At 45.4% G+C, this 27,526-nt stretch overlaps 2 protein-coding genes across 2 annotated transcripts in view; one reads left to right on the forward strand and one right to left on the reverse strand.

Annotated features, from left to right (window-relative positions):
* LOC134396827 (metalloproteinase inhibitor 1-like) lies at positions 1–26,430 on the forward strand. The gene is given in 6 exon segments (XM_063123410.1): positions 1–130; positions 2,208–2,299; positions 4,515–4,626; positions 10,382–10,501; positions 26,295–26,363; positions 26,366–26,430. Coding segments are annotated over 6 exon segments (588 nt in total).
* SYN1 (synapsin I) overlaps positions 1–27,526 on the reverse strand; it is a 174,300-nt gene that overhangs the window by 92,838 nt on the left and 53,936 nt on the right. The window lies entirely within an intron of this gene.

Consider the following 27,526-nt stretch of genomic DNA (forward strand, 5'->3'; position numbering starts at 1 on the left):
ATGGATTCAGCTAAAGTGTGCAGATTTCTGGCAGCCAGCTTCCTCCTCCTCCTCACTCTCCTGGGGGATCCCGCAGCAGCCTGCAGTCATGAAAAACACCCCCAAAATGTATACTGCTCTTCTACTATTGGTGAGTCCCTGGAACTTGTTACAGTCAATGAACTTGTCTTTCTCCCTGCACTCTCTTACCCCACCCCTCACAAGCACCACTTCCATTGTGAATCCCTTCCAGAAGGGTAGCTGTGTTAATCCATGACAGCGAAAACAATGAAGAGCCACGTGGCTCCCTAACAACGAAAATTAAAATGTATAAGCTTGCCTGGACTAGAGTTTGCTCCATCAGATGCAGAGAGCTTGATACATATCTAGAATTATGCAGTTTAAATATTTCCAGAATCTGCAACTGGATAGCTCAGATTCCCCACTTTGGAAATAAATTAGGCAAAGAGGCATATTTTACTTGTATGTTTGTCTCTAATATGGAACATTTCCCTTTCTTTTGTTTAATTTTCCTTTCAGGTTTATATTCTACCATTATGGCCTCAATTCTATTTTATTATTTGTTCAAAATGTTGACTTTTTAAATTTTCTGTTCTGCTTTCATTGACTGAAGAAGGGCTGGGACTCATGTAACACTGAGGTAGGAAGCAGGGGGAAGCACTTGGAAAAAGAAGGGGGCATGGGAAGTGCTGTGGCATACACAGGGTGAAGAAGTCCCACCTCAGATTCATGGAAGTCACAGCTAAGCACCCCCCAAGCCATGTGACCCTAAGCTCCTGGTGCAGCCCACTTTCTCCCACCCCAGCAGGGAGACTGCAGAGGAGGGGAGGAAAACACTGTTTTGGGACAGCAATCATGCTGGCAATTGCTATTATCCCACCACTAGCAGCAACCCAACTAGTAATATTTCTCTTTTCCTGCTGTTACTGGTGGCAAAAAAGCCCAGTATTCTCACTGTCCATTGTTTGGTGTTGGAAGAGACTGGACTAGTTCACTCGCACAACACTGCATTGTGGAAACACAGTCCTGCACAGCACATAGGAATGTGGTGGCAAAAGGCATGGCTGAGTTGAAAGTGGGGAGTGACATATCAGCACTTCCACCTTCCTTTGATTCTCTGAGGCAGAAGAGAAACAGAGCAAAACGCCACTGGAGCTCAAAGGATGCTTCTCCTGTCCTCCAATTCTTTCTGGACACGTTCACACATGCAAGAGTTTCACTTGTTTTCTTTGCCTTTTATTAATGGTTCACTCACTTACCTTGGAGGTGAAATGAAAGCTCCTGCTTGTGGTGTGACATGCGATGGCCAATTCACACATGCAAGTCACAATTTACTGTCCTGGCAAATATGAACCAGCTCCCTGACAGGACTAGACGGAGATGCTCAGAGTGGGATTTTCATCTGCAGTTCAACTGGCTACTATGATTAAATCTCCTGTTTGTGACTTGTCACTGTAAGAGAATCTGTGTCTCAGATTTCTATGAGCCTGGAAAAGAGCTACCAGACATCATAATAAGAGGTCATATCCCACTCTCCACAGGTTTAAAGATCTCCTGACCAAAGACGTTACTTACTGGGAGAAGTACTGAACCTATCTAGAATGGGAGAGTATGAGCATCATCAGACGAGCATTTTATCGCACGCTCATTACTCCCCACTTACGGATATTAGTGGGCCCGTTGGACGACACCATCTGCCTCCTATGCATCTCTTCTACCTTCTTGCCTTCTTTCCATTACAAAATAGACCCCTTTAAAGCCGATTGCATTTTGGGGGGAACAGAATGTGCCGCCATTTCCTGCTGTGTGCAGGAAAAACAGTGCAATAAAAATGGCCACTGAATGGGCCACGAGGTCATTGTTTACTTCCACTTTCTTTCCTTGCATGAAGAAAGAAAAGGTACTATGGGACAAAGGCGGGGAGGAAAGTAACGGTAAGGAAATGAGATTCTCCCCCACCCACCCCGGTCTGATGACACTCTATAATTCTACAGTAGAATTTCATGAGAGAAGGCATGGATAGAACTCACAAGGTTTCATAACTGAATAATTAGGTCAAGAATTGCATCCTATTTGAATCCCAAATAACATTCATTAACCACCTTTCCTTAGTGTAACATAATGTAGAATGTGCATAGCAAATTCAAGAGAAGAAAGCAGGAGACCTAGAAAAAAACAAGATATGACCCACAATCTCTTTCATGCAGTGATAAAAGCTAAATTTGTGGGAGTCACCGAGCATGAATATTATAAAGACTATCCGGTATTGATGAAACGGTATGAGATCATAACTACCAAGGTAAGCACATCCTCTTACTGAAAAATACTGATAGATCACAAATGTCATTCCCTAAAATTGCCATTTTGGTGGGAAGGAATGGAGTACCCGGAAACTTTGCCAGAAAGCTATCACTTCTGCAATATTGTTTGCAACTTTTGTCTCAGATTTTATTTATTCATTTATTTATTTGAAAGCTTTATAAATCACCTTTTATGGAAAACCTTCTGAAGGCACAATACAAAATTAAAAATATATATCCAGGCTCTGTAGTACCATTCTGCGTATACACTTCCTGAAAAACTTAACACATGAGTCTCCATCCTTTCGGGGCCTGTAGGCACTACTATGGGCACCATGACAAAATGGCTCCCATGGAGCTAGTCACATAATGGCTTATGTGCATGAACCTGGCTAATCACAAAAGGCAAGTAATTCATTCAAGAATCTAAGTTCAACTCCAAAGCCAAACTGCATATTTGACCCCGCAGAAGCAAAATAAATTACCCATTTCACAGAAAACATGACGCTGTGAAACTATCCATCTCTTGGCAGAGATGCTTCCTTCTCTTTCTTACACACACACACACACACACACACACACACACACTTCCTGCCCTCATCTATCCCACCCATCCTTCCTTTTTAAGGTTACAATCTTACAAAGAACACAGTGTGTGTGCGGAAAAAAGAGTGAGATAAGGAGCTGGGAAGGAAGAAAAAGAGCAAACCTAGGGTTTTGGGTTATGCGCCGGCACAGAACAGTCATCCCAACAATCTAGAGCTGAAGCAGAGAAGGATAGGCAGTGTTCCAGCTGGACATCAGGAAAAAACTTCCTGACTGTTAGAGCAGTGCGACGGTGGAATCAGCTACCTAGGGAGGTTGTGGGCTCTCCCACACTAGAGGCATTCAAGAGGCAGCTGGACAACCATCTGTCAGGGATGCTTTAGGGTGGATTCCTGCATTGAGCAGGGGGTTGGACTCGATGGCCTTGTAGGCCCCTTCCAACTCTGCTATTCTATGATTCTATGATTCTATGAGTTCACAGATGACCACTCAAAGAACTACAGTTACAGGAAAGCAACCTTGTGCTTCTTCTTTGTGGTCTCTGTGACTCACACGTACGAGTGACTGATAAGCAGAACTCGCCAGACGGAGAGAGATGTTATGCCAAAATTGTAGGGAGTACTGCTCAGCTTAAGGCTGCATCCACACATGCTCTTGCATCCAAGCGGTAGGTTTTGATAGAAGTGGATGGTTGAGCCTAGGTTCCCAAAGCCATACAGAATGGAAGCAGAATGCCCCAGAGAAACGCAGCAGATGATACCATATCCTTAATCAAGTGATTGCAGACATGTTGAGGAGTCAGGAGATGAGTTCCAACAGACTTAAGACAGATGGAACTGTGAAACCCTCTTCTGGAGAAAGGAGAAGTCCGAACGCAGGACCACTTTGTCCTTCTAGAAGATTAGATAAGGCTGTTCATGCCAGAGGGCACAGAGTTCACCTGTTTGATGCACCAAAGTGACAGCACTAATAAAAATCATCTTCATAGTAAGTAGACTGTCGTCTGTAGCCATAGGCCCCAAAGCCTTGGCCGTTAATTGCAGAAGAACTATCAATAGGCTCCATTTTGGAACAGGGGTCTTGACTGGTGGGTAGATGTTGATCAATCCCTTGAGGAAATGCTTAACGTCAGGGTGTGAGTAGAGGGAGAAACCCTCAAGCTTGGCATGATTAGTGGAAACTGCTCCTTGTAGAGCGAGTTGAAACCCTTTGGTTTTAAGGGAAAGAGAGAGAGAGAAGGAATTCAAGTACCACAGAAAGAACACAAGTCTCAGGCCTATACAAGTCCCAGCCCAATACTGTCAATAAATGTCAGGAACATGTTCCACTTGGTATTATAGAAAATTCGACAGGAAAGTCTGAATTTGGCCATCATGACTTTCAGAACTATATGCACTGTGCCATGAAGTGACAAAAGAAGCTTCCCAAAGAGCCAGATGATGCTGGGGAAACCAAGGAGATTAATAGCATTGTCTACATAAAGAGGGTGAAAGATAATAACTTGTGAACTTACATTAGAAATGGTCTCCCAGATCCAGAGACAGTTGATTCCAATCATGGATTCTACTAGGACTATCCAAAATTTGTTATTATAGTAGGAAACCCAGACCCAGTCCCTTCCCAATACTGGTGTGTTCTGGTCACTGAGCAACTTTCTCTTCACTACAGGTGTTCAAAGCCCCTGAGGGGATGCAAGATATTCGCTTCATCTACTCGTATCCTCTCTGCAGATATGATCACTTCAGCCCTCTCGACGGAAAGGAAGAGTACGTCATTACAGGTATTGCTGCCGGGGTAGATTTGGGGCAATTAAAATACATGTGTACTTTTGCGCCCTACTGTTGAGAAAAAAAAGAACACTAAGCCCATAGATAGAATGCATTTGCAACAGAGATGAGGCATACCACTGAGGCTTTGATTTTTGAATAATATTACTCAGTTGTGAAGATGTGGCACTTTGTATATGCTCAAAGACACTCCTGCCAAAATGCACGGACAAAGAAAATCATTCGCAGGGCAAGTGCAGAATGACTATTTCCTCCGGTGCCAAGATTGGCCCGACAAAGTTGGAGTAAAGAGGCTGCTGCTCCAGGGAGCAGTTTTGGGGTTCCATTAAGAGGCAATAGGTGTCAGTTATGTAAATGTATTATCTTTTTGCAGTGGGGTTTCTTGCTTTCTTGCCTCAAGTGCCAAAATTTCTAAGCCGGACAGGTGAATGAGAGGGGGGAAATCCTCACGGAAGTATCAACCAGCCTAAGAGTTCAGTGCTAATGTTGGTGGTCTTTCTCTCCACTTGCTGTGAGGTCCACACTACTCTTGCTGGTCTGTCTGGACCAGCAACCATCAGCCCAGCACACAGCCCATGTGTTATCTGGGTGTTCAGGCATGTCCCTCACAAAAGCCGTTCCATCCCCCTTGTGGAAACACCCGCTGTCAGGAAGAGGTCTCATTTAGGGGCATTGTGTTCACTCTCGGACACCACAGTACAAGAAGGGTCTGGGCAAGTTGGAAAACTTGCCAAAAGAACGCTCTGAAGTTCATGAAGCCTAAGTATTGGCTAAGTATCATCTAGAGTATTGCGTCCAGTTCTGGGCTCCACAATTCAAGAAGGACGCAGACAAGCTGGAGCGTGTTCAGAAGAGGGCAACGAGGATGATCAGAAGTCTAGAAACAAAGCCCTATGAAGAGAGACTGAAAGAACTGGGCATGTTTAGCCTGGAGAAGAGAAGATTGAGGGGAGACATGATAGCACTCTTCAAATACTTAAAAGGTTGTCACACAGAGGAGGGCCAGGATCTCTTCTCGATTCTCCCAGAGTGCAGGACACGGAATAACGGGCTCAAGTTAAAGGAAGCCAGATTCCGGCTGGACATCAGGAAAAACTTCCTGACTGTTAGAGCAGTGCGACAGTGGAATCAGCTACCTAGGGAGGTTGTGGGCTCTCCCACACTAGAGGCATTCAAGAGGCAGCTGGACAACCATCTGTCAGGGATGCTTTAGGGTGGATTCCTGCATTGAGCAGGGGGTTGGACTCGATGGCCTTGTAGGCCCCTTCCAACTCTGCTATTCTATGATTCTATGATTCTATGATTCTAAGTGATAAATCTGTTTGGAAACGCCGAAGGAACAGGACATGTTTAACATACAGAAAAGGTGGTGGGGCAGTGGGAGATAAGGTGATTTAAAAAACATTTCGTAAAAACTTATCAGAAAGGAGAAGAGTTCTGTGGCTATCCCCCATGGTGCAGCTGCACACTGAACTGACGGTTCCTGGATCTGGCCCTTGCAGCTGGTCACACATGGGAATCATTTCGGAAGGCTGGAGCTCAGTGGCAAAACAACACACTCTACATGTTTTCCTAGGTTCAATCCTCAACCTTTCCAGACAGGGTTGGGGAGGACCCATTGTCTAAAACCCAGGAGAGCACCTGCCAGCCAGTATAGTCAATGTTCCCCTAAACAGGCTGATGATCCAACTGATTCAGTATATACCAGCTTCCTAAAAGCAGTTCACACAACTCTTTTCAGCCCAGCCTTCATTAAGAGAGAACTCAATGTGACTCCATGGACAGAGAAACTTTGCACCAAATTCTGGCCTTCTCTGTCTTGCCCTTCATAATGACAAGGTATTTTGCTACCATCCTATATATTACAGGATATACTCTCTTACACTGTTTATTTAGAACATTTTAAATCCACATTTGTCACAAACACTCAGACCTGATCTAGACCAATACCTGAAAACATTGTAAAAATGTATCTCTTAAATATGTGGGAACGTACAAATAAATGCTCTCCTGGCGGGGGGCGGCGGGGGGGTGTCAATTGCTGCACATAGAAAAGTGGCACGGCATGGGGAGGGATAGGCTAGAACTCTTCTCCCTGACATCTACTTTTCTGTGTGTGCAGTGAGCGTTTTACATGGAGGTGCATTCAAGAATGTGAGCCCCCAACTGCAGGTTGAAGTGGCACAACCCAGGAACAGGTTTACCATATAGTGAGAGGCTTGTCTAGGCTGGCCTCAAAGCTGCTTATAAATAGACCTGTGCCTATGGTCATAGAAGCAGCATTGGAGCACCCTGATTCACCTCTGTTAAGCGAGTCGGGGCGGGACGAAGCATAACGAAGCGGAGTGATCCGCCCACCATTTTGGAACTTTTTCCCCATAGGCTTGCATGGCGTGAACTAAGCACCGCATATAACTTTTTCGTTCTTCTAGCTATATCCTTGAAACTTACTGTGCTTAGAGAGTGATCATTTGGGGTCATTTGTGTCAATTTTCAGAAGTTTTCATCGTGCGGTTCGCTTGCTTTTAATTTCTTTAGAATGACCTTGATGATTGGCAGATTCAACACCCAATCGTGATAAGTGATCACCTGATGTGAAGCATCCTCCAATCCCAATGTTGGAGGGGGGAATAAGCAAAACGGGATACTTAGTAACTTTGATTTATTTGTGTTTCGATTGGACTTCAGTGTTTTGAAGCAGTAGCCCCAGTAAACTCACACACACAACCTTAAATCAAATACTAAGTAAAATAACAGAGAGGCAACACACCACTGCAAGGTACCCACCATAACCTTGGGGAACAACTGAATAGACGTGGTGCAAGGGGATGATGTCCATAGGGCATGTGGACTTGCCCAGTGCACACTGCCCTGCCTTGGGGGGGGGGGTGTCATCAGAACCTTCCAAAGGTTAACCATTGGAGAAGCCAATGACATGGACGAGTTGAAGTGTGATGTCGCTTCTCAAAGGAATGTACCTAGACAGTACCGGTCAAATGACTGGAATTCCTTGTCTCTCTCAGCACGTCCACTTTCCCGTTACTGGTATAAAGTCAGACAAAGCCTTTTTTAAAAAAAACATTGTTGTTGTGATTATTCCTAGATTCAGCAACACTGCTGCTTTTAATTCCACCCCTCCTGTTTGCTTGTTTGTTTATTTATATACCACCCCATAGTCCTGGCTTTCCCTCTTCAGTGAAGTCTGGCAGGCTTTTCATTGTGGTTCAAGTTCTTATTGTTGTTGTGATTATTATTGTTATTGTTATTATTATTACTAGTACTGCTATTATTTACATTATTATTGTTATTGTTTACTAATGGCTATGTGATCACAGTGCAGTCAATCAACTCTGAAGCAAGGAAGACAAAGGTTTACTCTTATCCTCCTAGCTCCTTATTAGTTATGGGATGAAAAAGGCATCTCTCTGTGCTGTTTCCGCCTCACAGGGCTGATTTGCATTACTGGCTTTGATGGCCTGGAAAGTGGAAACAATCCTTGGCTCACTTACTTATGCCCCCAGAAATGTCTGCTGCATGCCCGCCTTCCCGCCTCCACCTGGGTGCTGTCGTTGTGGGGTCTGCTGCCTGGGACTTACTTCCCCATAGATCTATGGCACATCGTGTGTGTGTGTGTGTGTGTGTGTGTGTGTGTGTGTGTGTGTGTAGCACCTCTCTGCCTGCCTCTCTGCCCTCCTGGTGCCTGGAAGGTGTAGATGGGCTGTGTGGGTCAACTCCATAAGCCTCAGGACATAGCTGCTGCCTGCTGCTGCCTCTCCTCTTCTGTGCCCACCTCACAGGGCTGGTTTGTGTGTGTTTTGCTTTGACTCAGGGCATTAGTCCTTCCTGGTGATGAAAAGGCAGCTGCATTGCTGCTCACCCAGTTGAAGTTCCTTGTTAATTATTGAAGTGATGAAGATTCTTATTTAGGTTTATCTTTAAATATTCCCCACAATTCATGGCATGTTGGGATTTCCCTTCAAATGGTCATGAATAGGGATCTATTTATTTAGAAGCCCATTTAGCTGTCTACAGCTTACAAAATCCCTGGGACAGAGGGACATACTAAAACAAAGGACAGTACTTGCCCATAGCGAAACCATACTTGCCCCTGGGGATCCACTGCAAAGCGCTTGCCCATAGCAATCTATAGGGGAGAATTGTCCTATGTTTCCCTATGGGCAAGCTCTTTGCAATGGATTCCTATGGGCAAGTATGGTTTCCCTATGGGCAAGTACTGTCCTTTGTTTTAGTACATCCCTGAGATATTGGCATTTCTGAAAATGGGGTGGGGGATTTTTACATATTCACCAAAAATCACAGGATGCTCGGATTTGCTTCAAACTGGCCATGAATGTGGATATGTGGATAAGCTCTCATGGTGCTGGGGTTGAGGGTTAAAAGGTTTTTAAAAATCAGGGCATGCTCGGATTTCCTTAAAACTTGGCATGAATGTGGATCTAAGTGGAAGCTGGGATGGTGCCCATTTTCAAGTTTGTATCTTGAAAAATGACGGAGATATTTGCACTTCTGAAAACGGGGTGGGGGATTTTTACATATTCGCCAAAAATCACAGGATGCTCGGATTTGCTTCAAACTGGCCATGAATGTGGATACATGGATAAGCTCTCATGGTGCCAATTTTGAGGTTTCTAACGTTAAAAGTAAAAAAGTTAAAGGCGTTTGATTTTCAATGCAAGTCTGGGGGGGGGGGAACCGGAGCTCCGATCCGGACCCGGAGCCCTGCCGTGGAGCGGAGCTTACCATAGGCGGATTGGCGCGGGATGGAGTAGACCCGATCCGGAAGTTGCGGATCAGGATCCAGAGCGGATTGGGGGGTCCGTGCACAGCCCTACTTATAAACATGATTCTGCTCTAAATGAGGGTGGGGGGGAAATATCAGCAGACTTTACAGAAAGGTCAATTTAACAACAGAATATATTGCCCAAGTTAGGGAACTACCGAAACCCTCTTTTTTACCAGTGGTATTATAAGCCATGAGTCCACAGAAACATAGGAAGACATACACATAATATGATCCCAGACATGAAATGGAACTTATAAGAGTCTCTCAGGTTTCAAAGGAGGACTGTTTCTAGCCCTTATGATTTTAAAGATTTGTTTAAACGAGAAGGTGACATTCAAAACCTGCTGAATAAGCTGTCCAGTAGTGGGGAATTTAGTACCCCATGCAGCATCTTATTCTTAGTCATGACTACCAAAGCCAGAATAAATTATGCAAAATATTTAAGTATTTATGCAAAAACATCACATAAAATGTCTCCATTACCCATGTTGCCAATTTCCATTTTGTTGGCATAGAATTTGTAAAGGCATAGTATACACTGCCCTGCATACGTTTGTAAAGGTGTACAGTATTATGGATACACTTTCAAGCCTCTCACTAGGCTGAAAGCTAGTATTTTCTGGGGCTGAAACACCAGACTTAACATGGATTGCTCTGATTTCGGTGGGGCTGAAATTCCATTCTGGGGCTTAGTTAAACAAAGCCAGAAATCTAAAGGAGCTATCCATCGTGCTGAAGCCCAGCCCCAAGAAAGGGCTCACCACCTTAGACAGCTCCTTTAGAGTTCTGACTAGTTCTAATTGAACCCCAGAATTGAATCATGGCCCCACCAAAACTGGAGCCACCAGTCTCCACTGCAGTCAAGGCCAGCAAATAAGCCTTTATTTTTGTATCTACATTCCTGCTTGCTTCCCTCTTTTGCTCTCTTTTTTTATTTCCCACAGGGTTGTTGGATTCTGATCATGTCGGTATCTCACTATGTGACTTCATCCAGCCATGGGCTGAGCTAACTGCTGCACAGAAGCGAGGCGTGAGTTCAGATTATAGTGCAGGCTGCAGCTGCAATGTAACTGTCTATCTACTAGACAGCTCTATGTCCTAGGAACCCAGAAGCAGTAGCAGTTTTATGCCTGCAGGGAGATCAACAATAAGGCAGGTGCCAAGACCAAGAAGCATCATTTGTCCACAGCAGAGTTCTGTGTATCTTGAAAGTTGATATTGTGCTGAAAATGGCTTGATATAAGATGTAGCCCTTTAACTGGGGCTTTTGTCCTGCCAGCGACATCGTGAACCGCCCAGAGCGCTTCAGCTATTGGGCGGTATAAAAATGTAATAAATAAATAAATCGTAATTCAGGCTTGTCGTCAACAACTTTTATACTGTTAGTTTTACTCTACCCTGTGCCTGTTTGGTGCATTCTCTTCCCCTTCTTATTGTTTTATTATGTTTCTATTAGAATGTAAGCCTATGCGGCAGGGTTTTGCTATTTTATTGTTTTACTCTGTACAGCACCATGTACACTGATGGTGCTATATAAATAAACAACAACAACAACTAATCTGGTAGCCATAGGCAACTAGAAATTCCATACAGGAATGAGATGCAACTCTGACAACTGCGTTGCTGATCATGCTGCAGAGGGAAGAGCATAATCAAGGGCCTTTTTCATAGTGTGAGAATCCTTGAGATAGGGGATTAGGGCATCCACCTGGGAAACTACTGCAGGGCCAACCTTGAGCCCCCAGGGCACTGCGTAGGGTGTCCATATGAAAAGGAAGACAGGTCTCTTGTATCATTAACAGTTGGAGAGAAAAGGGAATTTCAGCAGGTGCCATTCGTATGCATGCAGCACCTGGGGAAATTTCCGCTTCATCACAAATGAAATAAAAAGTAATAAAAATTAATCTTATTACCCATCTCTACCTCTGGATCGAGGCAGGGTACAACACAAATGCAAAACACCAGTTAAAGCTGCAAGAGCTGGAGAAGCTCCTGCAGCTTTAAACTGCTGTGATGAAGAGGGAATTTCACCAGGTGCCACATGCACACAAATGACACCTCCTGAAATTCCCTTTTCTCTGCAACTGTTAAAGATGCAGGAGCCCTGTCTCCTTTCCATATGGTCACCCTACCACTGCTTGCATCTCCCCAGATGAGGGCAAGGCAGAGCTGATACTATCTTTAAATGGGCAAAAAGGAGGAACCTGGGAACTACAGACCAGTCAGTCTGACATCCATCCCTGGGAAAATTCTGGAGCAGATTATAAAGAAGTCAATCTGTAAACACCTTGAAATCAATGCAGTGATTACTAGAAGCCAACATGGATTTGTCAGGAACAAATCCTGTCAGACTAATTTGATCTCATTTTTTGATAGGATAACCTCCCTTGTGGACTGTGGGAATGCTGTGGACGTCATATATCTTGACTTCAGCAAAGCTTTCGACAAAGTGCCCCATGATATTCTGATTAACAAACTAGCTAAAAGTGGGCTAGATGGAACAACTATTAGGTGGATCCACAGCTGGCTACAGAATCGGACTCAAAGAGTACTTATCAATGGAACCTTCTCAAACTGGGGAGAGGCAACGAGTGGGGTGCCGCAGGGCTCAGTCCTGGGCCCAGTGCTCTTCAACATTTTTATTAATGATTTGGACAAGGAGGTGCAGGGAACGCTGATCAAATTTGCAGATGACACAAAATTGGGTGGGATAGCTAATACCCTGGAAGACAGAAACAAACTTCAAAGTGATCTTGATAGGCTGGAGTGCTGGGCTGAAAACAACAGGATGAAATTTAATAGGGATAAATGCCAAGTTCTACATTTAGGGAATAGAAACCAAAGGCACAGTTACAAGATGGGGGACACTTGGCTCAGCAATACTACAAATGAGAAAGATCTTGGAATTGTTGTAGATCACAAGCTGAATATGAGCCAACAGTGCGATATGGCTGTAAGAAAGGCAAATGCTATTTTGGGCTGCATTAAGAGAAGTATAGCTTCCAAATCACGTGAGGTACTGGTTCCTCTCTATTCGGCCCTGGTTAGGCCTCATCTAGAGTATTGTGTCCAGTTCTGGGCTCCACAATTCAAGAAGGACGCAGACAAGCTGGAGCGTGTTCAGAGGAGGGCAACCAGGATGATCAGGGGTCTGGAAACAAAGCCCTATGAAGAGAGACTGAAAGAACTGGGCATGTTTAGCCTGGAGAAGAGAAGATTGAGGGGAGACATGATAGCACTCTTCAAATACTTAAAAGGTTGTCACACAGAGGAGGGCCAGGATCTCTTCTCGATCCTCCCAGAGTGCAGGACACAGAATAACGGGCTCAAGTTAAAGGAAGCCAGATTCCAGCTGGACATCAGGAAAAACTTCCTGACTGTTAGAGCAGTGCAACAGTGGAATCAGTTACCTAGGGAGGTTGTGGGCGCTCCCACACTAGAGGCATTCAAGAGGCAGCTGGACAACCATCTGTCAGGGATGCTTTAGGGTAGATTCCTGCATTGAGCAGGGGGTTGGACTCGATGGCCTTGTAGGCCCCTTCCAACTCTGCTATTCTATGATTCTATGATACATCAAGAAATGTGGGAAGGGGAATGTTGTATGATACATGAGAGGGACATCTCTCGTCTCTCCTCATAGCCCTCCATCATTCTTTTTTTAATAGGCCAAACTTTGTCGTTATGACAACTGTATTGTCCTCTCCAACAACGACTGCCCATGGATGGGTCGGGAAGGCTCCCAGACCCAAGATATGGCATGTCTGCCTATCAAAGGAAACTCCAGTGCCTGCTCTTGGAAAACACTTAAGTCCTAAGGGCCATGTTCCTTTGCACGGTTTGCCTGATCCAGCGACATCTTTCATGGGCTCTGACAGGATTATTGATTTTCCCCGTGAATAAGCCCCAACCTATGCTTCTATCAGTTTTCTCTCTTTCATAGTAATAAACATCAATTCTGAACCACTCATTTGCTCTTGCTTGTGTGGGGGTGGGGGGTGGACACCATTATCTGCACTGACCTCAAGTAGAATCTGGAAAACTTGAGCTTTTGTTAAGAGCAAGTTTCTAGGCCTTTTTCTGGAGGGGGAAAATCCAGAATAACTGTCGAGAATTTTCTGCAAAAGCTTGAAACAGGACAGCTTTCCAGTAGCTGGGAGGAAGCCTTCTTCATTCAGAATGGGCCTCCAGGACCTTATGACTGTGACCCCAATCCTGGTCCTTCTCCCCGAGTGTTGATTGTACCATCACCTACATTCTGTCCTGGGAGTGACCGACTCATGGTTCAGAAGAAAGGCCTAATCAGAACCAGCCGCAGAAATGGTGGCTGTGTTTAATGATAACATTGAATCATGGAACACATGAAGCAAAGATTAAGAGCAGCACATCTCAAAGAATATACAAAGTAACTTTCTCCTCACTTCTGAGTAACTATAGATGTCACAACATCTCCTTTTTACAAATCATAATTTAGAACTATCCACGGTTAGAGAAACCACCGATACAGGAATAACCATGGTTAGCTCTGGAAATGAAAGAGAGAGGAAGTAGTAGTGCCTGAGCCTTCAGAGTGATCCCACACTCTTAACCATGGTTAGCAGATCGGACAGCCTTACATCTGCACTGTGCTTCAATTTTTACAGTACAACCAATTACAATTCAAGGGAAACTGTAGCGAGGCTAGTTTGCCCAGGCCTGTCTGTTTGGTCTTCCTAAAACTGGATGTTCCAGTCCATGCAAGGGAGGTCGGAAGGTCCAGCACACACAGCTTCAGATCTTGAGCAAAGACATAAACAGAAACCATGCTGATGGAGTGATATTCAGGGGGTCTGCCTCTGCACAATTCTATTTGTGCCTGCAATGCTGAGTGTGCAAAGAGGAGGAAGAGGAGGAGGAGGAGGAGGAGGAAAAGATAATAACCTCACAGCCACATCGAAAAGCAGCCTCTGGAACACTGCAACAAATTCTGAAAGTATCCATAATTCTCCTCCATTGTATATCAGCATCCACCAAAGCAGACTCTGGGGTTCATCAACCGAGCATTTTATTACACGCTCTCTACTGCCCACTCATGGGTTTTCTTGCGTCCTTTAGATGACGCCATCCGCCTCCTGCTCCTTCTTGCCTTTTTTCCATCACAAAATGGACCCCTTTTAATCTGACTTTTTTTTGGGGGGGGGGGACAAAATATGCTACCATTTCCTGCTGTGTACAGGAAAAGTGGTGTGATAAAAACGGCCCCTGAATGGGCCACATGTTGCTTACTTTTCTTCTCTGGAAGAAAGAGGAAGTATTGTGGGACAGGAGAGGGGGCGGAGATGCAACAGTGGGGAACCACAATCCCCACCCCCCGGTCTGATGATACTCTTATTCAAAAATAATGAAATAAAGACTGGATCGCTCAGGAGAAAGCATGGGCAGTAAGTTCTGAGCACATCCACAGTCTATCCCTTTGCAAGCCATAGTGATTGATGATGATGATGATGATGATGATTTCCTTTGGAAGCCAGCAGAAACCCATTGCATAATACACAAACACATCCATTCACAGATACACTCACAGACACAATAAGAGACATACACATTCATATATACATACACACACTCCCATTCACTCAGAAACACACACAACATTCACAGCAGCCACGCATGCCCATTCACACAGATACTCAGGCATTTCCTCTCTTGCACACACTCACAGGGCCAAACAAATAATTTTCTCTATTAGTTTTATTTATTTACTATTGAGCTAATAGTTTTATTTACCTTCACACAATACAAAATGAACTTAAAGAATTTGCTGCCACAAGATGTGGTGACGGCCAGTAGTTTAGGTGGCTGTAAAGGGGGATCAGACACATTCATGGAGGAGGGTCAGTCTAGCAACAACTATAGGGAAGGTGGTATGGAGGGCAAGGGATTTTGACTTCATGTTCCACTTTTCTACCTACCCGAAGAATCTGCAGGAAGCAGGAAACTGGTACCCAGGAGGGCTCTTCTTATGTTGATATATTCTCTTAAATGGCTTTATGGGGGAACATAATGTGACAGGACATAGCAGAGCAGAACTGGCAACAACTCCCTGGCCTGGCATCTTAAATGCCATGGGATACTCAGGAGTGAGCAGTGTAGTTCTCTAGTTAATTGCTCTACTGGAATTGCAGCAGGCAGCATAACAGGACAGTATTGCCTCTTTAATGAGGTCAGTGAAGTGCTCTAGTTAGCATGTTAGTGTCGGATGTGGAAAGCAGAAGCTCAAATCAGAGGTGAATCCTGCCCTGCTGCAGAATCATGTCCATTTTTTGTTAACCTCTATGGCCACGGGAGTGCCACACATAGGACTACCCCACATCCAGAAAAGTATGGATGCAACCATCGGGGACAGTGCCCACTCGTGGGACAAACCACACAGGGAAGAACTCTGTACAGCACCATGTACATTGATGGTGCTATATAAATAAATAATAATAATAATAATAATAATCACAGGTTTTGGTGTCAGGAATGGTGGGGGCAGTGATACAACCAGCACAGAGTGACCATCTGAGCTCACTGTCAAGTGATTGGGAGACACTAGAAATTAATTCCTAACGAGTAAGCGTCAGTTCCAAATTAACTGGGTGAACATGAAAAAGCACAACACAGATAATAACCCTCAATGTCATTTCAGCGTGGGAAATTAAGGTTCACCCAAGTTATATACCAAGACGACAGATGATCTCATCTCTTAGGAGCTCTGTCCTCATAGTATTATTTATTTATTACATTTATTTATTACATTTTTATACCACCCAATAGCCGAAGCTCTCCATAGTAACATGGAGGAGCGCAGGTATAGTTTGGACAATGATCATCCAAAGAAAAATTGTGACAATGGTGAATGAAAACGCCCAGAGGTGGACAAGGCTGACAAAACTTCCAGGTACCAAGAGGAACAATGCTGCTGGTGGGAACTGCGTCTCTGAGGTGAACAAGAAGAGGAACAATGTTGAGGTGAGGATTGTTGGTGCAACACCAGAGGAGGGGATTATCTTGGATCTCATCCTCTGAAATTGATCCCAAGCATTGTACCTCATCAGATCAATGAGTAAGGGGCAACTGGGATTGTTGAGGGTGATCTTTAGACACAAGGCCACCACAACAACTCCAAGAAACATGCACAATATGGCACTCACCAAGCTGAATAAAGAACCTGTTATCCATGTGCCATGACCTGCAGATTGCTTGACAAACCAAGCATGGCTGACCTGAAGCCAGAGGCTGTGTCCATCACACCTCTTTGGCAGTCATAGCAAGAAAAGTGGGGGAACCACAGGGAGCATTAAATACCACTCAGGTGGTCCTGGAGCCTCAGCCTAATTGGCAGGAGATGCCTAGAGAATCACAGAGAGTAAGGAAAAAACAAGCCTTAGCTCTTCTTTTGCAGAAAACTCTAGCCCTGTCCAGGCACTGCTTCCTGCCCTGGGATGGAATCCTCTCTAGGTCAAGGCCCATCTTGAAGTTTCAGCCCTGTTTGTCTAGTAAAACTCTGAGGAATTCCAATATGTCCTTGGCCCGATCTACACGGGCAATTCAATGCAAAGGGAGAGCACATCAAGGTCATTCACTCACAACAGATGACACTGTCACCAACCCGCAGCTTCCCTCTAGAAAAGCTATCCTTTCGGAAAGTCATTTTAGTGCGTCATTTCTCTTAAAAGTGGCTCCAGAGCAGTTCCACTGCAGTGTGCCCCATCCCCCTGAGCAGTTATTCATCTCTTCCATTAATCTTCCCTGAGCAGGGAGAGGGGTGCGGGGCAAGCTTATTACATTCACTGAGCAGCACCTATGTAGTTGATGATGTTCGGTTCTACTCGCTGGACTCCACCCACCCAACCCCAAGGCAGATTAAAGTGCAGTTTAACCTGTGAAAGTAGGCTTTTAGGTTGCATATACTCTGCTTTTCTAGCTTTGTGTGCCACTGATGGGCCAAAGCGATTTCATGAAAATCCAGATATAAGCAGAAAGCTCTTCTCATGCTGTTTCCATGTAGATTGGACCTTGGTTTCTCTCTTCTGAATCCTAAATTCTAACTAAAATTAGCTTTCTCTTCTTTTTGCCTCTGGCTCTCTCTAACCCTTCCTAAAGCACCCCACTTTCAAATCAGTGACACGGCTGGGTGTATGAACAGGAAACTACTGCACAGCTCTTACTGCACCCAGGGTTGGAACCTTATGGTTCTCTCCTACTTTCCAGTAAATTCTTCACACTATCCAGCCACTCATTGTTGATGCTGCCCTGTCTTTCCGACCCAGGGACCCAGGACATGAAGAGTTTAGATCAGCCAGAAAAGGAGAAATCTCCATTTCTCACCATTGCTAGAAATAAAGCAGTCAAGCCCAGCACCCCCTGCTGGTACTATACAGCTAATGCTCCAGAGCCAGTCTCTGTAATTCTCATTCCTAAAATAATGCTCTATCTCTGTTCTCCAGATCACACCTGAGTCCACTTTCACCTCATATTCTCCACAATAAATAAATAAATGGAATCGGCTAAAGTGTGCAGATTCCTGGCAAATGCAGGTTGCTTACCTGTAACTGTAGTTCTTCGAGTGGTCATCTATGCATTCACACATATGGGCTTTGCGCCTGCGCAGAGACCGAACCGGAACCTACTATAGCTAAGAGGAACGTTTTTGGCAGGAACCCCTCCCCCACGCTACCGCGCATGTCCATGGGGTTCCTGCCCTTACCTCAGTTTACAGGAGTCCGACATTGTGCCCCCATAAACATGAGTGTAAAATAAAATACATTCCAATATATATATCTGTGTCATTTGTAAGTTTCACACCACCAAGTGGGGATGGTGGGTGGGTTGTGTGAATGCATAGATGACCACTCGAAGAACTACAGTTACAGGTAAGCAACCTGCATTTCTTCATTGTGGTCTCTATGCATCACACATATGGGCGAGTAGCAAGCTGACATACCTTTGGAGGTGGGTTGGTGCATCATCTGAAGATCTCCGAGAGCACTGTCCTTCCAAATGAGCAGTCTTGTCTCGCACGGGTGTCCAAACTGTAGTGCCTAACAAACGTGGATGGAGTAGACCACGTAGCAGCTCTACAGACTTCTGTCAAGGGAACACCCCTGCTGAAGGCAACAGATGTTGCGACGGCTCTAGTAGAATGAGCTGTCACAGGCTTTAAGAGGTCTAGTTTAGAGATAGAGTAGGCAAGTTCAATTGTCTCTACTATCCAGCGTGACAATCGCTGGCATGACACAGGGAGTCCCTTAGAAGGCTCCCCATAACAAACAAACAATTGATTTGTTTTCCTAAAACTCTCTGTCCTAGCCTTGTAAAAAGCAAGAGCTCTCCTTACATCAAGTGTATGCAATAAAGATTCAACAGGTGTTGCAGGATTCGGAAAGAAAGCTGGCAAAGTGATGTGTTGGGACAGATGAAAAGTTGATACTACTTTTGGCAGGAAGGTAGGATCTGTGCGTAGCACAACCTTGTCCTTGTGAAAGACAGTGTAGGGAACATCTATTCTGAGAGCTCTAAGCTCACCTGCACGCCTTGCCGACGTAATGGCCACTAAGAAGACAGTCTTGAATGTCAGGAGTCTAAGGTCTATTGAGGCCATAGGCTCGAAAGGTTTCCTTGTCAGTGATTGTAATACGACTGACAGGCTCCATGGTGGAACGATACATTTTAATGCCAGTATCGTATTCTTAAGTCCTTTTAGAAATTTCCTGGTTGTTGGATGTGCAAAGGGTGAAAAACCATCCATGCCTCGATGAGAAGCCGTAATGGCAGCTAAATGGACTCTGATTGAAGTGAGCTTGAGTCCCTGCTGGTAAAGCGTCAATAGATATTTGAGGATCAATGACAAAGGGCAAGATTCTGGTGCTTGATCCTTTTCTAAAGCAAACTTCTGGAATCTTTGCCACTTTGCAGCGTAGGACTTTCTTGTTGAAGGCCTTAGAGATGCCAACAATATATGGTCTACAGTTAAGCTTCCTATATGAGAGGGGTGGTTGTTATCCTCCACGCCGTCATCTTGAGGGTCGACAGATTTGCGTGTCGAACCCTGCCCTGGTGTCGAGACAGCAGTGTCGGTATCGACGGGAGTCTGATATAATCCACGTTCGACAGTCGAAGGGCATGGGAAAACCACGTCTGTCGAGGCCACCACGGTGTGATGAGGATGCAATCCGACCTGTCCATCCGGATCTTGGCTAGTACCTTCGTTAAGAGTGGAAAAGGTGGGAAGATGTAAAGAAGATTCCCTTTCCAAGTTCTGGTGAAAGCGTCTCCTAGAGAGTGCTTTCCTCTTCCTGCTCTGCTGCAGAACCTGGAACAAACTGCATTTTCTTCGGTAGCGAAGACATCGACAGCAGGGCGGCCCCAGTACCGAAAGAGATCGTCCCTGACTTCGGCATCGAGCTCCCATTCGTGATCAACGTGGAAGGACCTGCTGAGGGAGTCCACAATGGTGTTCTCCTTCCCCGCTACATGGATTGCCGTCAGTTAAGTATTTCTTTTTATGCACCAGTTCCAAATTCTGAGTGCCGATCGGTTCAGGGGGTGTGATCTTGTTCCACCCTGTCTGTTGATGTATGCCACTACTGTGGTGTTGTCCGTCGCAATCAGGACGTTCCGGCCTTCGATGATTTGTGCGAAGGTCTTTATTGCATTCTCCACCACTAAAAGTTCTAGGTGGTTGATGTGGTGTTCTCTCTGAGAAAGAGGCCAGCAGCCTTGAGCCGTGAAAGAATCGCAGTGTGCTCCCCATCCGGTCAACGATGCATCCGTCGTGATCGTTACCGAAGGGCTTTCTTGTTGGAACGGGACCCCTTCTAGGAGAGTCGCCATCGAAAACCACCATTTCAGGGATGCTCTTACTTGCTTCGGGATCGACAGGTAAGTTCGTCGGGCATCGCGTCGAAGATCGAATGTTCTTAGAAACCAAGCCTGCAAGATCCTCATTCTGAGTCTTGCAAACCTGATGACTGCGGTAGTCGCTGCCATTAAACCTAATAGCCTCTGAATCGTCCATGCCGAAACCTTTCGACGGCTCTCAGTAGCGATGGCTAAATCCTGAAGAGTGTTTGCTCTGGTCGAGAGCAGGTATGCCCTCCCGTCTCGAGATGATAGGGTTACCCCTATAAAGTCCAGCTTCTGATATGGAGTCAAGATGGATTTCTCCTCGTTGACCCATAGGCCTAACGAGTCCAAGAGGTTGAGGGTGGTTAGTATGTCGAACTGGAGCGTGTAACTGTTGTTCGCTACCAGAAGCCAATCGTCTAAGTACGGGTATACATAAATTCCTTTTTGCCGTAGGTGGGCACACACCACCGCCATCACCTTCGTGAAGACCCTCGGTGCCGTGGCAAGCCCGAAGGGAAGAACGGTGAACTGAAACTGGGACGCACCGATTGAGAATCGAAGGTAAGTTTGATGTGACTTCCTGAAGGAGATATGGAAGTACGCATCCTTCAGATCCACCACAGCGAACCAAACTCCCTTGTGTAGGAGTTGCAGAATAGAAGTAACCGTTGTCATACGGAACTTTTTCGGGGTAATGTACTTGTTTAATTGCCTTAAGTCCATGATTGGACGAAGACCTCCATCTTTCTTCGGGACCGTGAAGTAGCGCGAAAAAAAACCCTGGTTGACTTCCTCTGAGGGTACGGGAGAGATGCTCCCTTTGCTAACAGGGTTTGTACCTCGAGAAGCAGAGGAGGGGATGGCGCTGTTACTTTCACCCCCGAAGAAGGAGGGGGAACGTCGAGCTCTATGGCATACCCCGAGTTGATGATAGTGAGAACCCAGCAGTCCGATGTTATTGACTCCCATTGATGGTAATATGGTGCTAGGCGGTTCGCAAAGGGTAGTGGATCTGGGGTGGAAGAGTCAAACCCGCTGCTTCTTAGTGAAGTCGGGCTGGCGCTTGTCTTGTTGGAAACGGCTTTGGTATGGCCGTTTTCGTTGGAGTTGTTGCTGCTGCCTCGGTTGTTGAAATTGAGGGCGATGTTGTTGTTGTTGCTGCTGCTGAACAGGTGGTCTTGACCAGCGCTTTGGTTTATACTGTGGAGGTGGGGGAGCGAAACCCATCTTCTTTGCCATAGTACAGGCTTTATAAATGGTGTCCAACGTTTCGTCGGTCTTGGAGTTAAACAAGCCCTCGCCATCAAAGGGCATATTTTCAATCCTGGCCTTCGTTTCATAGGTTAAGTTCGCTGATCTTAACCAGGCGTGCCTCCTCAACGATACTGCCCCCATCATGTTTTTGGAGTGGAAGTCGACCTAATGTCTTGCGGTCGATAGCTGCTGTTTTGCTATCGCCGAAGCCTCTGCCTGAAACACTCTTGCCAACTCTCTTTTGTCCTCTGGGAGATAGTCACATAGTGACCCTACTTTCTCCTAGAGGAAGAGTTGGTAGCGAGCCATGGTCGCCTGGTATGTAGAGGCCCTGATACCGAGGGACGCAGAAGAATAGATCCTCCTCCCTGTAATGTCCAACTTCCTACCCTCCTTGTCTACCGGAGCAGAATGAGGCTTCTGCGATTGACCCTGGGCTGACTCAACCACAATCGAATTAGGTTTTGGGTGTTGAGTAAGGAAAGCAGCATCGCCCTCCTGGATGCGGTAGAGAGTTTCCAATCTCCTCGATGTGGCCTGTGTGGACGCAGGGGTTTTCCAAGAAAGTTGTGCCGTCTGTTTCAGGGCCGGAGGGAGAGGAATAGCCACTGCGGCGTTACTCTTAGTTTGAAAAACGTCATAAATAGGGTCTTCGACCGGCTCGTCGGGTTGTTGTATATCCAACCTCAGCGCTTGAGACATTCTCCGCATATGTTCTGAGAATCTTCCCATGTCGTCAGAGGGTGAAGCAGGGTCTTGTGAATGCAGAGCATCCTCTGGCGATGATAACAAAGGGGTAACTGAAACCCTAGAATCGGTATCAGACAGGTAATCATCCTCGGGGGAAGACACAGTAACGATCTGGAGCTGCTGTTGTTCGAGCTCCGATTGTTCCTGATGGGTCGGTACCATAGCGGTCGCTGTCGGTATGGAAGTGCTATGGTGTCGATGAGTTGGAGCTGGTGAAGGGTGGCGCGACGGAGGGACCAGCGGGATCTGAAGGACCCTTGAAGTCGGAGGAGGCTGGGCATAGTAAGCTTCTGGTGCGTATTGGTAATCCCTATCCTGTGGGAAATATCTGTGTGGACGATAATAATCCCAGTCATAGTATTCATGTCTGGGCTGGGACTCGGAGTATTGGGAGGTTCTATCCCACTCCTGTCTTGGTCTTTCTACGACCACCAGTCTGGGAGACGGCTGCATAATAGGCTCCTCCATTTCTAAAGCTTGCGGTGGATCTCGCACTGACGCTATCGAGGCCAAATCTCTAATTTCGCCCTCTGACAGACTCTGTGGACGTCTCGGTATCGAAGGTTGGTCAGACGTCGGTCTCGACTGAGGTCTCGGTACCGAGATAGTTTCTGGGACCGTCTGTACTGAAGTTGTCTGAATAGGCCTAGAGGGCCAAGGGGACTTTTTGGAGTGTTTTTCTCCATCCCTCTTCTTCTTCTCGATGTCCAAAGATGATTTAGGAGTCCAGGCCTTCTTCGTGATTTTTCTGGCCGCGGAACTCGCTAATGACCGCCCAGGCGTTAGGGGTATCAGTGCCCTATTGTTCGCGCTGGTATTATCGCACTCCTCTGTGCTGCGGTCTCGAACGGACTTTTTCGGTGCCGTTTTATCCAATTCGGCCTGAGTTGGCTTTGAAATTGTGGTGTCTGTGGCTCTGAGAGCCTTTTCCCACAGAATACCGCGCAAACGATCTGTTCTGTTTTTTCTTGTTTGCTTAGTAAAGGCCATACAATGATGGCAAGATTCCACCTTGTGGCTTTCACCTAAGCAGATAACACACAAAGAGTGTCCGTTGGTAGGGCGAAGTTTTGCCCCACACCTAACACATTTTCGAAAAGGCGCCTTCACTGCCATGTGGCTAGGCCGCTGCAACTGAACGTCGCTGAGGAAACTACTAACAACTACAAAAATGTTTTGGTTTTTTTTGGTTTTTCAGGAGAGAAGATAAGAAGATAAGAGGAGAATATAGTCGAAATAGGAGAGATTTGAAGGATTTTAAGAGAAGGTAGAAGAAAAAAACGCTAGAGGTTGGTTCTACAGGTCTAGGCACAATGACGGACGACGAAGAACTGAGGTAAGGGCGGGAACCCCATGGACATGCGCGGTAGCGTGGGGGAGGGGTTCCCGCCAAAAACATTCCACTAAGCTATGGTAGGTTCCGGTTCGGTCTCTGCGCAGGCGCAAAGCCCATATGTGTGATGCATAGAGACCACGATGAAGAACCAGCTCTCCCATTCTGATGCTACTGGGGGATCCTACAACAGGATCGCCCCGAGCTACACCCCCCCCCAACAAAGACAGAATGCAATGACAGCAATACACAGGAGGGAGGAGTGGATTTATTTCGCATGGAGGGGTAAAAACAGACTTTCCCTGCTCCAAAAAGAAACGAAACATGTAGGGAAAGAGGCGACATGAGCGCAGGACAGGGACGTCATGTGAGTACCAGGCTGCAAAACCACATACCAGGCATGGCGAGCGTGCAATAAATCGCTGGCGTAATGGAGCATATTCACTGCTCCCATGGAAAACCACTGCAGATATGAACATAAGGGTCCTTTCAAAGGAAAGGAAAGTTATGTCACTATACGTCTGGAGTGCCACCTATAGCCAAAGAAGATTAGGGGTAATTAAAACTCACATATACTGAGCAGAAGATTACGAAGCTCACATACATTTAAGTCCAGAATGTGTTTGCCACAGAAGTGAGACATGTCATTGAGGCTTAGATTTTTGAAGACTAGGCTGTAGTGCATGATGGTAAGAGAAAGGCACTGTGTACATGTTCAGTAGCACCCTTCCCCAAATTGTACAGGCAAGGCAAAATGCTCCCAGGGCACATGCAGAAAAATGGCTGTTTCCCCCAGTGTCATGGCTGGCCCAACCAAGTTGGACTAAAAAGGCTGCTTTAAGAAGCAGGTTTAGGATTCCATTAAGGGACAGCATGCTGTTAGTTATGAAATACATTATAACTCTGAAGATGGCGAGGTCCAAAGTATAAATTTCTTTGGAAAAGCGTAAGGAGCTGGTCATGTTTTGTATGAAGAAAAGAATGAAGAAAAGAATGATGGAGCATCTATGGTGATTTTTATTTGATTTTTTACATTTTGTAAAACTGTATCAGAAACGAGAATTCTGTGGTTTACGTCATGGTTCAGCTGCACGCTGAACTGATGGTTCCTGGTTCTAGCTGTGGCAGCTCCTCACACTAGCCAATCTTTTTGGAAGGGCTGGAACGCAGTCACAGAACATATACTTTGCATATGCTCCTGGGTTCAATCCCTGGCATCTCAAAGAAGTGCTAGGAAAGACCTCTGTCTAAAACCCCACAGAGCTGCTACCTACCAGTTAGTGTGTAGACAATGTTAAGCTAAATAGACCAATGGTCCTAACACCAGTTCACCCACCTCTTTTCTTGATATTACTGGCTGCCAGGCCTCCACTAAAAGGGATCTCAGTGAGTCTCCATGGACAGAGTACCAAATCCAGGGGGCCTTGTAATATTCTGGCCTTCTCTCTGCCCTTCCCTCTTGATGGACATCTTATTAGCATTCTCTATGTAACAGAATATATTCTCTTATCCTGTTTATTTAAAAAAAAATAAAATCACTCTTCTCACAAAGGCTCATGCTGGGTCCAGACATACAGCTCTACAAACTGTGTCTAGACTGTAACCCTTCAGACTAGACATGTAGGATTACGCAACTGAATGCCCTCCCATAAGGGTAGTGATCAATTGCTACGCACAGAAGTGACAACCGAATACACTGTCCACAGTGAAATCTTCTTCCTTTAAAGATGTGTTTGAAAGTCCATATAAAATGCCTGCTGAAAAAGATATCCAGGATGTAGTATCGCATATGGTTTCTTATCACTAGCCATGACTAGCAAAGCCAGAATAAATTATCCAAAATATTTACATATTTATTAATAATTTATGCAAAAAAATCACACAAAACAGCTCTATTTGCATTATTTATCCAGGTAACCAAATCCAGCTTTTTTGGTACACCGCTTATGGTTGTAAATATGTGCAGTATTACGGATACCGTTTTAAGCCTCTCACCAGGCTGAACCTTGGTGAGAATGAAAACAAGGTCTGGGAATGATATCCAGACTGAGCTTTGAGTTTAATTGGTTAAAACAAACCAGTGTGAAAAGGCCTTTACATTTGTATCCTTCATATTCGTGCTTGCTCCTTTCTTTTGCACTCTTTTCCACCTCCAACAAGCTGGTTGGATGTTGATCATCATATCAGTACCTCAATATGTGACTATCCAGCTAGTATCTGACCTGCACAGAAAAAGGCCTCCTTTCAGTTTACACAAAGGACTGTACCTGAAGTTTGAGTATGTGGTCAATAAGAGATGCTGAGTCAAGGGGACCTGGCACCAATAATAGTTAAGAGATCATATGCTTGCAAAGAGATCAGCAAGTGGGCTGTGACATCAAGCAACACAATCTGGGTTCTGAAGAGTTTTGTTTAACTTGAAAACTGGCATCCTGCTATATTGGCTGAAAATGTTCCAAAAGATGTAGTTCCTTATCTATGACTTCGTCCTGGGTGACACAGTAATTCAGCCTTGTATTTAACAACTCATCTAAACAGGCAACTAGGAATTCCATAAGGCAAATGAGTGTGCTGATGGACAAAGGAACTATCTCTTGACTTTCTATCGTCCCTCGGTTCCATTCATTCTCCAAGACCCTGCTTGGAAGAAGCTGTAGGGCCCTGCACTTCCATGCCATGTTCACTCTACTCTACAAACCAGTGCCTGTGGACAGATCGGATCACACACAGATATAGGGTGACTTCCAGGCCAAATGCTTAGTTTGCTTGCCAAGGCTCAAAGCCTAGCCTCTGCACCTGGCAATCACTGAGCATCTAAGAAGCTGGGTCCCTTTGCAGGGCTTGCCTGAAGAAGTGACATCTTCATAGTCTCTGGTCCTCCCTCTCATGAATAACTGGCCACAAACTCTTGTATCTGGGTTGTCTCTTTTCAGATAAACACCAAACCTCGTTTGCTCTTCCTTGTGAAAATGTTCTGTGCCACTTCTGAGGATTCAGCATCAATGGCATCTAAAGCAAACTGCAGCTATTCCTCTGCAGAATCTGGAAAACTGGAGCTTTTGTAAAGAGCAAGTTTCTAGGCCTTTTTCTGGAGGGGAAAATCCAGAATACCTGTGGATAATTTTCTGCAAAAGCTTGAAACAGGACAGCATTCCAGTAGCTGGGAGGGAGTCTTCCTCATTCAGAATGGGCTTTCAGGGCCTTATGACTGTGACCCCAATCCTGGTCCTTCTCCCTGAGTGTTGATTGTACCATCACCTACATTCTGTGCTGGGAATGACCAAATCACAGTTCAGAAGAAAGGCCTATTCAGAACCAGCTGTGTTTAATGATAACATTGAGCCATGAAACATATGAAGCAATGATTAACAGCAGCATGTCTAGAAGTATATGCAAAATAACTTTCTCCTCAGTTCTGAGTAACTACAGATGTCCCAACACCTCCTTCTAACAAATTGTAATTTAGAAATAACCACGGTTAGAGAAAACACCGATAAAGGAATAACCATGTTTAGCTCTGGAAATGAAAGGAAAAGGAGGAGGAAGAAAAAGTAGTGCCTGAGCCCTCAAGGTGATCCCACACTCCTATTTTTAGCAGACAGGACAGTCTTACACCTCCGCTATGCCTCATTGTTTGCAATAATCATCTACACATTCAAGGGAATGTGGCTTTATGAGGCCAATTTGCCCAGGTTTTCCTAGAGCTGGATGTTCCGGTCCAACCTTAGAAAGAAGGTGAGTGCAGAAGGTTTGCACACACAGCTTCATATCCAGAACAAAAGCGTGAACAGAAACGTCTGAAGAATGATATTTATGGGCTTTGCCTCTACACATATTTCGTATGACCCAGGCTATTCATTGACTTTGCTGAGTTGTATTTCCT

Source organism: Elgaria multicarinata, chromosome 3, assembly GCF_023053635.1.
Source record: "Elgaria multicarinata webbii isolate HBS135686 ecotype San Diego chromosome 3, rElgMul1.1.pri, whole genome shotgun sequence".
Lineage (NCBI taxonomy): Eukaryota > Metazoa > Chordata > Lepidosauria > Squamata > Anguidae > Elgaria > Elgaria multicarinata.